This window comes from Lepus europaeus, chromosome 17, assembly GCF_033115175.1.
Source record: "Lepus europaeus isolate LE1 chromosome 17, mLepTim1.pri, whole genome shotgun sequence".
NCBI lineage: Eukaryota > Metazoa > Chordata > Mammalia > Lagomorpha > Leporidae > Lepus > Lepus europaeus.
Genome location: NC_084843.1, coordinates 11,281,072 through 11,294,299, shown reverse-complemented (window position 1 = coordinate 11,294,299; position 13,228 = coordinate 11,281,072). Strand labels below are relative to the sequence as shown.

At 56.5% G+C, this 13,228-nt stretch overlaps 1 protein-coding gene across 1 annotated transcript; it reads right to left on the bottom strand.

Moving 5' to 3' along the window:
* Positions 1-486: 486 nt before the first annotated feature.
* On the bottom strand, positions 487-9,451 carry PRDX3 (peroxiredoxin 3). Its single transcript, XM_062214487.1, has 7 exons — positions 9,366-9,451; positions 8,704-8,809; positions 5,284-5,425; positions 3,864-3,999; positions 3,043-3,146; positions 1,600-1,765; positions 487-1,247 (listed from the first exon to the last, which is right to left on the bottom strand). The coding sequence occupies exons 1-7, from the start codon at positions 9,399-9,401 to the stop codon at positions 1,194-1,196; spliced, it is 744 nt and encodes a 247-aa protein (XP_062070471.1). The 5' UTR covers positions 9,402-9,451; the 3' UTR covers positions 487-1,193.
* Positions 9,452-13,228: the final 3,777 nt, after the last annotated feature.

The window sequence follows — 13,228 nt, the reverse complement described above, 5'->3', positions numbered from 1 at the left end:
CTTTCTGCCTGTTCTCTCATGAGCCTCATCAAAACCCTTTGTGTCTTCATTGATTGTAAATGTACAGGAAAGGTGGCAGAAATCAAGTGTTGTTTAACTTATTTGAAAGGCAGAGCAAGGGAGAAGTATCTTCCACGTGCTGGTTCACTCCCCAGTAAGATGAGAAAATGGACCGGGGAGAAGTCCCTGGAACCCTCACTACCCTGTGCCCCACCCACACTGTGCTAGCAGGGTGTGGTCCCCTCAAGACGTGCACATGTAAGACAGGACCTCCAAAACAGCACCGGCCCGGCACTCGGCAGGCACGCAGGGACTTCCTGAAATAGCTGAACCGTGTGCCCGCGTCTGTCTGTGTGCCTGGAGTATGCAGCCAGCATGTGTGGGCCTTTGTGGCTCCCGTGGGAAGCACCCATCATCCCAGGAGAAGTACAGCCTCAGAATAAGCTGTCCCAACAGTTAAAGGTACTAAAAACACAAATATTTTAAAATATGTTTATTATGTATTTTATGTTGAATACTTCGAGAGAATTACCATGATTTCAAAATGCCATCCCTGGATTCAATAAATATCTTTTTATAATTACACTTCATCAGTATCTAGAAATGCAGGTAAATAAGTCAGCTAAAGAACAAAGCCGGTAAAACAGCTCCATAAACCACAAGTCTCAGGGCTGGGGACCACGCGTGATCGGTTAGGCCACTCTGCTGCCACGGCTTTTAACATGATTCACGTGTTTCCATCACCTTCAGGAGCACAGCATTGCAAGATTCATTAGACTCTTGCTGCTGAAAAGAATCTTTGATATCTTAAAAAAAAAATCAGCTTACTGCAAAGAAATTCAAGAAGAAAATTCCAGGACCCTTGGTCAGAAGCTCCCAGGGCTCTGACGCACAGGAAGCTAGGAGCCAGGCTACGAACAGTGCTCTCCCTAACGGAAGATGCTAAGAAGCAGGCAAATGAGGGTTCTGCAGGCACAGGCCGGCCCTCCAGGGTTCCGGTGCGGCTCCTTGTGTCAGCAGCTAACCACCCCTGCCTTAGCCAGCGTTATAGAAGCAAAACATTCAGGATAATTATTCATCACAATAAGCCTAACTGTTCTTTTGCCTTCTACAATCACCTTTGAAATGCTACAAGTGGACTCTGGCTGTGGGTGTCTTCTGGGCTGAGAGGGTGCAGGTGCACGTGGGAGGAGCTACTGATTGACCTTCTCAAAGTACTCCTTGGATGCGGTTGGATGTGGCTTGATCTGAAAATATGAAAAGACATTAGCTGCGTGGTAACAATGACTTTAGGATAAAGTAGTCTCAAAAGTTAAGCTGAAAGCTCCCAAGTTGTAACCTGAAGTTCTTTCAAGTTTCTAAGATTTTGTTTCTTTTCAAACACAGGGATGAAAGTTACATTAACAGCCTGCTTGGTCCCTGGTGGCCCCCCCACACCCCTCAACCCCCATGGCTACACCCACCTGCACCTGGCCTGCACCCTCCTGCTAAGGGAGGCCCCCTGCTGCAGACACCCCAGGCCAACAGCCCCCAAGGCACAGAGGACCTGGGCCCTCTGCGGGGTCCTGCTGCTTCTGGGAAACAAGAGCGAAACCTCACCGTAGGAGAATCTGGTGTCCAGTTCGCTGGGCAGACTTCCCCGTGGGTCTCCACATACTGGAAGGCCTTCACCAGGCGCAGGGTCTCCTCCACGCTCCGGCCCACTGGGAGGTCGTTGACGCTCAGGTGCTTGATGATCCCATTGGGGTCAATTATGAAGAGGCCTCTGCAGCAGAACGGACCCGTGAGAACCCCGGCAGCACCGGAACCAGGGCGGAGATCAAGCCGCCCCAGTGCTCAACACGGGACTCCCTCGTCTGTACAGGAGGTGGCTCTGCGTCTCACTGCCGGCGGACGCTTTAACAAAGGCAGGACTGGACCGGGTCACCGGGGAAACATACAGTATGGTCAAGTCTACGAAAACCGCAGGGGGCAAGGCTGCTCTGCCTCTCCGTGGTGGGATGCGCGCTTTGGGCTACGGGGTCAAATCCTGGCAAGAAGCCACAAGCAAGGGCGAAGGGACAGAGATGGTGCACTACCTGTGGTCCAGAAATATTTCACAAGTGAGTGAGTTCTCGGGCAACGAAGAGGAAAAATCCCATGGGAAGATCTGCAGCAGGAAGCCAAGCCCATCACCTAGCAAGGTAGTGGCCCACTGGGCCACAGGGTCAGAGGTCATTGTGTCCGTGTTACCATGATACATGCAGGATGTTGGACCCAGAGGGTTTAATAGTCCATTTAAAAGTGCAGAATTCCAGGCATTCATCACTCAGGGAAAAGGCAAGTTAGAGAAAACCTCCCTCTCCGGCCTGGCACCTGGGGAAGTGGGGCTAGACTCTGAGGCTTCACTGGTCCTGGCACCTGGGCCTGGAGGGCGGAGCCAGCTGGAGTCTGCAGGGCAGAGGAGAGCTGGGACGGAACAGTTCCTTGGCTTCCAGAGGCCCAGTGTTAGCCACCACGGTTTCTCTCCCGTGTTAGCCCCAATATTGCAACTGGCAGGGGTGTCACTGCAGGATCGGCCAGGACCCGCAGAGAAGAGCACCCCGGGGGCGAACAGCGACTCTTCCCCCACCATCGCCAACTCTGCAGGGCAATCCCCTCTCAGGCAAAAAGCTCCACGCCTCGTGCTGAAACTCCAGGTAGGACCCAAGAGGAGAGCAGGTGACTCTGAACAGTGAGGACGAGGCCGGGGGGCGGGCGGGGGCTGGGTAACAGGCACCAAACACTCAGGAGTCACACGTTGCTGTGTTGCACGGCACAGTGGGGTAACTACAGCGCACAACAACCTAGCATGCTGTGTGTAAAGACCTGGGAGAGAGGGGCCAGTAGGCTGCACACAGGAGAGCGAAGGAGAGGCTCTGTGCATGTGCCCAAATACTGCGCCCAAATGCTGCCCTGACCCCATAAAGAGCGTATTACAAGTTCACCAACAATGCCTCAGAAGACGGACTTTCTGGGGTCTCCAGGAAGCACCTGAGCAGCTCTCAGGGAAGGGGGTCTCACCTCAGAGCGAGCCCGGGGCCCTCCAACAGCACGCCGTAGTCCCGGGCTATCTGCTTGGTTAAGTCCGACAAGAGCGCGATGTTCATGTGGCCCAAGCCGCCGTTCTGAGAGAAATGCAAACAGGGGCTGTCACACTCCCACACGGTGGGTGCTCCAGGCCCACGGTCAGGGCGGCGAGTGACGGGATGTGGGCACGGACAGCGGGCGGGCTCCGCTCTCCACTCTGTTTAGCTCACTTCCTCCCTGCAGCCGTCCTGAAGTAGACCACATAACCACCCCCAATTTATAGATGAGGCAACTGAGGCCCCCCAAGGTCAAGTACGGGCAGAGGCAGGAATGAAAGCGGCTAATATAATTCCTAAAGTGAGCTTATTTCTCAAACACAGACGTGGAAGAGCGATAACAAGAAATCACTTTGATCCTCTGAGCCACCCAGGGTCTGCAGAGGGGATGGCCCAGCCGTCTCGCTGCCCTGCTGAGCCTGCCTCTACTGCTGTTGTCCAGTAGGAAGTGCAAGTGTAGTTGGCAGGACACAGGAGGTTCATAGTCCTGCCTGTGCTTCGAAGCCAGCTCCCTGCTAACGCTGCTGGGAGGCAGTGGAGGACAGCCTAAGTGCTTGGGCTCCTGCCACCCATGTGCGAGGCCCAGATGGAGCCCCTGGCTTCCGCCTGGCCCAGCCCTGGCTGTTACAGTTATCTGGGGAGTGAACCAGCGGATAGAAGACCCCTGACTCTCCCTCTAGGTCTCTCTGCCTTTCAACCAACAGTGCTCTCTCCTGTTTCTCTGATCCCAAGGGCAAAGGCCCGTGCGCGACGCCATACCTTCCGTGGTGTGTTGATCCAGGCGAGATGGCTAAAGTGGGAATCCACGGAGACGGCGACAACTTCACAGTTCACATCGTGAAACTCATTGGCTTTGTCACTAAAAGCGACAATTTCTGTAGGACACACAAAGGTGCTGGGGAGAGAGGAGAGTAATTCTCAGCAGAGGTTCAGAGTCAGATGTAAGACGTGAACAAGAAGTCGTCTAAGGCCAGGAGTGAGAAAGGCACAGTGGCTACCGGCCTCACTGCACTCTAGTCGCACCACTGTCTTATCACCTGTCTAAGGAACTGCATCAAACATTAGGACGCGGCCGGTGCCGTGGCTCAGCAGGCTGATCCTCCACCTGCGGCGCCGGCACACCAGGTTCTAGTCCCGGTCGGGGCGCCGGATTCTATCCCGGTTGCCCCTCTTCCAGGCCAGCTCTCTGCTGTGGCCCGGGAGTGCAGTGGAGGATGGCCCAAGTCCTTGGGCCCTGCACCTGCATGGGAGACCAGGAGAAGCACCTGGCTCCTGCCTTCAGATCGGTGCGATGAGCCAGCCGCAGCGGCCATTGGAGGGTGAACCAACGGCAAAGGAAGACCTTTCTCTCTGTCTCTCTCTCACTATCCACTCTGCCTGTCAAAAAAAAAACAAAAGTTAGGACGCATCCTAAGAACAAAACACATTCTATTTAACTAAAGTAGCTCGGAGTGGGTGTGGCACAGCAGTTAAGACACCACCTGGAGATGCCTGCACCCCGAATCAGAGCACCGGGTTCGAGTCCCGTTCCACTCCAAGTGCAGACCCCACGGGACAGCTGGTGATGGCTCAAGTAGTTGAGACCCTGTCACCCACATGGGAGACCTGAACTGAGTTCCCAGCTCCCAGCACCAACCCAGCCCATTGCAGGCATTTGGGGAGTGAACCAAGAGATAGGAGATTTCGTTCTGTTTTCCCTCTGCCTTCTAGATAAACACGTAGAAAAGTAAAGCAGCTTTATGGAAAAAATTCATTATCCTTTTTTTTCTTTTTTAAGATTTGAAAGGCAGAGAGATGGACACACAGAGACAGAGACAGAGAAACAGGCCCTTCTGTCTGCTGGTTTATTCCCCAAATGGCTGCAATAGCCAAGGCTGGCCAAGGATTAAGCCAGGAGCCAGAAACCCTATTCGGGTCCTCCATATGGGTGGCAGGAACCCAAGCACTTGGGCCATCTTCTGCTGCCTTCCCAGGCTCATTAACAGGAAGCTGGATCAGAAGTGGAGTAGCCTGGACTCAAACGGACAGGTACTCTGATATGGCAGGCAGATGTCCCAGGCAGCAGCTGAGCAAGCAGGCCGCCAGCAGTGAGAGTCAGGAACCCCTCCCTGGACAGGCAGAGTGACGGAGCCAGGCGGGCAGCGGCGCTGCGCGTGCAGCAAGGTGAGAGGACACTCACAAATCCAGGGGGTAGAAGAACAGCACCAAGTACTTCCCCTTGAAGTCATCGAGGCTTAGGTCTTTGAACTCGCCATTGACGACGGCTGTGCCCTTGAAATAGGGCGCGGGCTGGGTGACTGCAGGAGCACAGTGCGCGGGACCTGGAAGACAGAGACCCACCCGTGCACGTTATCCTTCGCTACACCAAGCACCTTTGTGACTGCATTTAACCTGTCCTGATAATTAACTGTCTACTAGCATAAATCAGTAAAGGGACTCAGGTACAGGGTGGGTGCTGGGCTCAGCAGTGAAGGCCCCTTGGGACATAGGCATCCCAGCTCAGAGTGCCCAGTGGGAGTCTCGGCTCTGCTTCTAATGCACCTGCCCACCAATGCACACCCGGGGAGAGCAGCAGGAAGTTCCTGCCACCCATGTGGGAGATCAGGATGGAGGTCCCGGCTTCTGGCTTTGGGGCTTTGTGGCCATTTGGGGAGTGAACCAGCAGATGGAAAATTTCTGTTTCTCCTCCTCTCTCTAACTCTACCTTTCAAATAAATAAAAATAAATCTTTTTTTCAAACGAGGACAAAGATAATAAAGATGGAATTAAGACACGAGGCTGGAGATTCCATCCAGCTCTGGTTCCCCAGGGGCAGACGTGTGGCCTAGCTGCTAAGATGCTCTTGCAGGGGCTGGCGCTGTGGCGCAGCGGGTAAAGTTGCTGCATGTAACACCGGAATCCTACATGGTTGCCTGTCTGTGTCCTGGCTGCTCCACTTCCAACCCAGCTCCCTGCTAATGGCCTGGGAAAGCAGCGAAGATGGCCCAAGTGCTTGGGCCCCTGCCACCCACATGGGAGACCTGGAAGAAGCTCCTGGCTTCAGCCTGGCCCAGTGCTGGTCATTGCAGCCATCTGGGGAGTGAAGCAGTAGATGGGAGGTTTAAGTCTTTCAAATAAATAAATAAATCTTTTAAAAAACAAACAAACAAAAAACCAAACTCTTACAGATACTCTCGTTCCTCAGCCAGGTTGAGGCACAGAGGGTTAAACTGCCGCCTGCGAGGCTGGCATCCTATAGGAACACTGGTTCGAGTCCTGACTGCTCCACTTCCAATCCTGCTCCCTGCCAATGCTCCTGGGAAAGCAGTGGAAGGTGGCCCAAGTACTTGGGCCCCTGCCACCCACACTGGAGACCTGGATAGAGTTCCAGGCTCCCAGTTTTGGCCTGGCCCAGCCCTGGCTGTTGCAGCCATTTGGCAAGTGAACCAGCAGATGGAAGAGCGCCTTCTCTCTCCCTGTAACTGTGCCTTTCAAATAACATAACATAAATCTTCAAAAAAAAAAAAGATACTCTGTTGCACTTTGTGTCCCGCATGGGAACGCCTGGATTCCACCCTCCCTGGTCCCGACTCCAGGCAGCAGAGATGGTTCAAGTGGCTGAGTTCCCACCAAGCACACGAAGACTGGCACCGAGTTCCTGGCTCCCAGCTTGAGCCGGCCCAGTCCCAGCTGCTGCCGGTATCCGGAGTGACCAGCGAACTGGAGCTCTCTTGGCACGTCTCTCTAACTCCTCAAATAATTAACTTTGAAGAACTTGACTGTGCTTCAGATCTTGTCAAGTCTGGGTGAGATGGCACAGAGGAAAGGTGCCCGCCAGGAAGGCGAAGGGGGGAGACGAGGCGGGCGTGCTGGGCCAAGGCCAGGCTGAGATCACAAGGCCCCGAGGGGGGGTCTGACGCAGGAGCAGGAGATAGCAGCCAGCTGTTTCCAGGAAGATTAGACCGGGGAGGGAGGGAGGAGGGAGGGAGGAACAGGGGGGCGGCAAGGCTGCCAGGTGATTTCCGTTATCACTGAGAAGCGGTATGGGGGGGGGGGGCAGAGAGAACAGAAAGGAAGGAAGGGTGCGTGGCACGGCCAGGAACAGAAACCGATGGCGCGGGTCAGGGCAGGGGTTCAGGGCCCGTGGAGGACCCATGGGTGGTCAGCGCTTTTCTTCTTTTATTCATTTATTTGAAAGAGTTACAGAGAGAGATGGAGAGGGAGAGAGAGAACTTTCATCTGCTGGCTCACTCCCCAGATGGCCACAGCGGCCAGGGCTGGGCCAGGCCAAAGCCAGGAGCTTCTTCCAGGTCTCCCACGTGGGTATGGCAGGGACCCAAGCACTTGGGCCATCTTCCACTGCTTTCCCAGGCCATTAGCAGGGAGCTGGATTGCAAGTGGGGCAGCGGGGACACATGCCGGCATTGGAGATGGCTGCTTTATCCTCTCTGCCACAGCGCTGTCCTGTGGCCCGTACAGACAAGTACCCTTTATTACATCTGCTTGGAAGAAGTGGTTGTGGCTCAAAATATCTGCACAGACAAAATAGGCCATGTTGGGGGTGGGACCCAGGTCCAAACACACAATCCATTTACTTTTCATATGTATCTTACACACACTAGCCTGAAGTTACTGTTATGCAATAGGGTTTTTGTATTTTTTTTTTTCCATTTTTATTTATCTAGAAGGCACAGAGAGAAAGAGACAGAGACACAAGAAGAGAAAGAGCTATCTCCCATCAGCTGGTTCACTCCCCAAATGCCCACAACATCTGGGACTGGGCTGGGCTCCAGCCATGAGCCAGGAACAGCGTGGGGCTCCCACGTGGATGGAGGTCTTGTCACTTGAGCCATTGCTTGCTGCCTCCAGGCATGCACAATGACAGGAACCTGGACTTGGGAGCAGAGCCGGGACTCGAACCCAGATCTCCAGCATGGAACGTGGGCATCCAAGCCGTGGCTTGATCAGTCACTACATGCCTGGCCCCAGATGACAGTCTTAACAATTTCGTGCATGAACAAACTAGTTTCACGGAGTGAGATGTTCCCCTGTGCTGTCATGTTCTCACCCAAACAGCTTCTGACTTTCGGATTAGGGGTGCTCGACAGTGTAAGAAACATGGAAGTTAGTAAAACTGTGAAACTTCTTGGAACCTTTCACGAAGACTGCTGAAGTCCACCTCCCCCCTGATTGCATCATAAATGAGACAAATCCAGGGCAGGAATTTTATCTGAGGCCGACCTTGGCAAAGCCACAGCCTGGGTGCCTGCATATCCCAGGAAGAGCTCGGAGTCGCTCAGCTCGCATCCGGCATCTGCTTCCCCAGGTCTCACTCCCGCCACACACAGCAAGCCCAGAAGGGTGCCCGCCATGCCACTCAACACGGGATTAACAAGGGCAGTTCACCCCACCCCCCCCCGATTCTCTACGCTGACAGCGCCTGGCAATCACCTAACCAGCCTTTAAAAGCCACTGCAGCCTGGTGTCACCCCCAGACTGCCTTCCCTTGTCCCGGGTGGGACCGGGGCAGTGCTGTGGTCCAGAGCTGCCCGGGGAGCCTGAGGCAGGGCCCAGGAGTATGGCTGCCTCCGCCTGGGGCCACGCAAGGCACAGCACTTACTGGTGCTGAAGGCGAGTTTTGCTCCAGACCGCAAGATGTGCGGCAAGCACGCTGTTCCGGAAGCAGCAGGCCTGCCCCGAGGAATGGCGCCCACGTGCCGGGCGAGCTGCAGAGAAACGCGGGGCGTGAGTGTTCCAGGCACGGTGACCAGGGCCAGCGACCTTGAACCAGGCCAGCGCCCACCCCCACCCCACCCCACACTCTAAGGGCATGGACAGCTGTCCCTCTGCCCCCCTCAACAACTAAGACCAGAGGGCAGGCCCGGGCCGGGGCGCAGGCCTCCCCGCAGCACCTGCGGGGCCCGCGGCGAGCAGGCCGGTCCCCGGGAGCGCGGACCCCGCCACGGACGAAGGCCGGCCGTCACCCTGCTCCCGCGCCTGCCCATCCAGGCCGAGAGGAAGGCGGGTCGCAGACGCGAGGCCGTCCGCCGCGAGCGCCGTGGCCACTGGACCGCGGACGGCCGCTCCGAGCTGGGGGCGCCGCGCAAGGGCGGCCTGCGCCGGCGCGCGGAGCCTCCCCGGGGCGGCCTGCGGGTCAGCCCCTGTCCACTCCTCCCAGGGCTGGCGAACACCCCGCGGGCGCGGGGCCGCGCGATCCTCTGCGGGGAGCAGCTCCCGGAGCCACCGCGGCGTACCCCCGCCGGCCCGCTCTGCAGCACTCACCGGGGCCCGGAGCAACCTTGCCACAGCAGCCGCCATCTTCAACGCACGCGGGAGCCGCGGGACGGCCGGAGACGCGGGGAAGGCGGGGCCTGCGGGGCGGGGGCCTCTGCTGGGGGCGTGGTCTAGGGGCGGGGCGGGGCCTGGTGGGCGGGGCGTGCCGGCCCCGGGAGCCGCCCCCGCCCTGCGTTTGCTGGTCTCGCCGGAACATTGCTTTCTGTGCTGTGGATTCTGAACGCTGTCTTCCTGGCGGTCCGCGCGTGCTGAGGAGCCCTCCTCCGGGCGGTCAGCCGGGGGTTATTTCCATATTTCCCACTGGTTCTGCCTGTGGACCTGGCGTGGGTCGCCGACCCTCCGCTTTCTGTGAAATGACCCCTTTCCTGTCCTGGCCGCAGCCGGCGTCGGCGGGAGATGGAGCTTGCTAGGAACGCAGTTTTAGCCTTGCAGGCTCTGTTGGCCCCAAAGCCCCTGGGAAGCACGTGCGAGCTTCCATCCTGGCCTCTTCTCCGAGTGAGGAGAATCGGAGCACATTAGACGTTTGTCTGTTGTTGGTGTGTGCGGCCTGGCCCGGGGACCGGGATGCCACTCGGGACTCCCGTGTCCCCGACCCGAGTGACCGCGTCCCCGTCCCCTGGACTCCCGTGTCCCCGACCCGAGTGACCGCGTCCCCGTCCCCTAGACTCCCTTGTCCTCTACCCAAGTGACCGCGTCCCCGTCCCCTGGACTCCCGTGTCCCCGACCCGAGTGACCGCGTCCCCGTCCCCTGGACTCCCGTGTCCCCGACCCGAGTGACCGCGTCCCCGTCCCCTGGACTCCCGTGTCCCCGACCCGAGTGACCGCGTCCCCGTCCCCTGGACTCCCATGTCCCCGACCCGAGTGACCGCGTCCCCGTCTCCGCTCGGGACTCCCGTGTCCCCGACCAGAGTGACCGCGTCCCCGCCCCCGCTCGGGACTCCCGTGTCCCCGACCCGAGTGACCGCGTCCCCGTCTCCGCTCGGGACTCCCGTGTCCCCAACCCAAGTGACCACGTCCCCGTCCCCGCTCGGGACTCCCGTGTCCCCGACCCGAGTGACCGCGTCCCCGCCCCCTGGACTCCCGTGTCCCCGACCCGAGTGACCGCGTCCCCGCCCCCGCTCCACTTCTGGTTCCGGCTTCCTGCTGACGCGGGCCTGGGAGGCGCGGGTCCCAGCTCCAGTGCTTGGTCCTGTCGCCCACGTGGGAGACCTGCGCTGAGTTCGGGCTCCTGGCTTCAGCCTGGCCCAGCCCTGGCTGTTGCACGCATTTGGACAGCAGATGGAAGCTTTCTTTCTGTCTCTCTGCCTTTCAAATAAAAAATGAAAATAAACAAAAATTTAAAATTTTGTTCGTGTTAATTACTAACATCCCACCACCAGCACCACCAATAATGATACTTGGAAGCAAGTACATGAAACATGACAATTACACGGAGGCCTCACATGAAGCTGACAAGTTGCAAACACCGTCGTTCCATGACCCACTTAGTTTCTCAAGTCTGCGTGTCACCTGAATAGTTACTATTTTCTTGACACGGACTCTCTGTTGAAAAATGTAAATGAGTTTTCTGAGAGCAAATTTTTTTAAAAAATTTATTTATTTGACAGGTAGAGTTGTAGACGGTGAGAGAGAGAAAGGTCTTCCTTCTGTTGGTTTACCCCACAAATGCCTGCCACACTGGCATGCTGTGCTGATCCGAAGCCAGGAGCCAAGTGCCTCCTCCTGGTCTCCCATGTGGGTGCAGGGCCCAAGGACTTGGGCCATCCTCCACTGCTGTCCTGGGCCACAGCAGAGAGCTGGACTGGAAAAGGAGCAACCGGGACAGAATCTGGCACCCCAACCAGAACTAGAACCTGGGGTGCTGGCGCCGCAGGTGGAGGATTAGCCTAGTGAGCCGCAGCACCGGCCATGCACAGACCTTGAAAACACAGTGCTCGGTGGAAGAAGCCAGACATGAAAGCCCGCCTACCAAGTGTGGTGTTTCCTTTTATATGAAATATCTAGAATAGATAATGGCACAGAGACAGAAAGCAAAGTGGTGACTGCCACGTACCAGGAGGACGGGGGACCGGCACTGATGCTGCAATAGATGCGGGATTTTCTTCTGGGGTAACCAAAATGTTTTGGAGTGCACAGAGATGGTGTCAGGAAAGAAGAGACGGAGCCTGAAGCCAAAGCCAGAGCAGGTTTGTTCAGAATAAAGCCTGGGAGGGGCTCACTCCCAGGTGAATGCACACAGAGCGGGAGCCTCCTCCCTTACAGACTGGTGGTTCATGTACAAAGTGGCAGGAAGGGGCTCGGGGGTCTGAGCTGAAGCTGGGCTCAGAGACGGAGAGCCTGGGCTCGTTCTAAAGGTCCTGCGGGATCACAGCGTGAGCTGGGAGGGGTTTGGGCTGAGGCTGGGCTCTGGGGCCGAGCTGCCGAGCTGGGGGGAGAGAGCTGGGAGGAGCGGGGGGAGCTCTGGCTGATGGCTGGACTCTTCAGATAGTGCTGTGTCCAGCAGTCCAGGCAGGGCAGGGCTGGCCAAGGCAGGGTGGGCTGTGTCAGCAGGGCAGAGAAATGGGGGCCTGCTTGCTGTATGTAGGGTAGGTGAGGGGTCAGTATGGATCCAAGGCTTTTTGTCCTTACTCTATCAGGTGGTGGTCATACAACATTCACAACATTGTGAACTTGACACTGAATTGTACTGTTTAAAATAGTTAATGCCGGGCCCAGCACTGTAGCATAGTAGGTAAAAGCCACCACCTGCAGTGCCAGCATCCCATATGGGTGCCAGTTTGAGACCCGGCTGCTCCACTTCCAATCCAGCTCTCTGCTATGGCCTGGGAAAGCAGTGGAGGATGGACCAAGTGCTTGGGCCCCTGTGCCCACGTGGGAGACCCAGAAGAAGCTCCTGGATCGTGGCTTCGGATCGGCCCAGCTCTGGCTGTTGAGGCCATCTGGGAAGTGAACCAGTGGATGGAAGACCTTCCCCTCTCTCTCTCTGCCTCTGCCTCTCTGTAACTCTGCCTTTCAAATAAATAAATCTTTAATAAAAAATAAAATAATTAATGCTATGTTATGTGAATCTCATGTCAATTAAAAAGAAAGAAGACATGGGGACTGCTATGGCCTGTACATGATTTGTCCCCTCGAAGCCCAGGTTGAAATTGGTATGTGGGTGTGGCAGTGCCGGCAGGTGGGTCCTGTAAGAGGTGATTGATTCGGTGCCTTCCTCTCTGCGCTGGGTTAATTCCCACGGGAGGAAGTTCTTGCTCTCTAGGGACTGGGTTAGTTATCTCATGAGCAAAGCCACCCCTCAAGGTTTGTGTCTTCTGCACAAACCACCTGCCCTCCCACTTTCCCACCATGTCCACCTGCAGCATGAGGGACTGGCACTGTGGTGCAGGGGGTAAGCCGCCACCTACACACTGCTGTCCCACTTTGGAGCACCAGTTGGAGTCCCAGCTGCTCCGCTTCCAATGCTGCTCCCTACTATTGACCCTGGGAAAGCAGTGGAAGATGGCCCAACTACTGGGGCCCCTGCACCCACATGGGAGACCTGGATGGAGTTCCAGGGCCCTGGTTTGGGCCTGGCCTTGCCTCATCCCAGCCATTGCAGCCAGTCAGGGAGGGAAGCAGTAGAAGTAGGACCTCTCTCTCACTCTCTCTTTCAAAAAATATATCTTTCAAGATTTTTTTTTTTTTTTAAAAGGCAGAGTTACAAAGAGGCGCCAGGGGTAGGGGAGAGAGTCTACCATCCACTGGTTCACTTCCCAAATGGCCCCAACAGCTGGAGCTGCACCAATCCAAAGCCAGGATCCAGGAGTTTCTTCCAGGTCTCCCACACGGCCAAGGTCTGGGTTGAGTGT

Bases quoted from the DNA above. Each gene is read 5' to 3' on its own strand.
- PRDX3 (XM_062214487.1), bottom strand. From the start codon at position 9,401: ATGGCGGCTGCTGTGGCAAGGTTGCTCCGGGCCCCG. The intron at 8,810-9,365 runs GTGAGTGCTGCA...GTTTCTCTGCAG, and splicing joins CAAGGTTGCTCCGGGCCCCG to CTCGCCCGGCACGTGGGCGC. The intron at 4,000-5,283 runs GTGAGTGTCCTC...CTCTCTCCCCAG, and splicing joins TTCTTCTACCCCCTGGATTT to CACCTTTGTGTGTCCTACAG.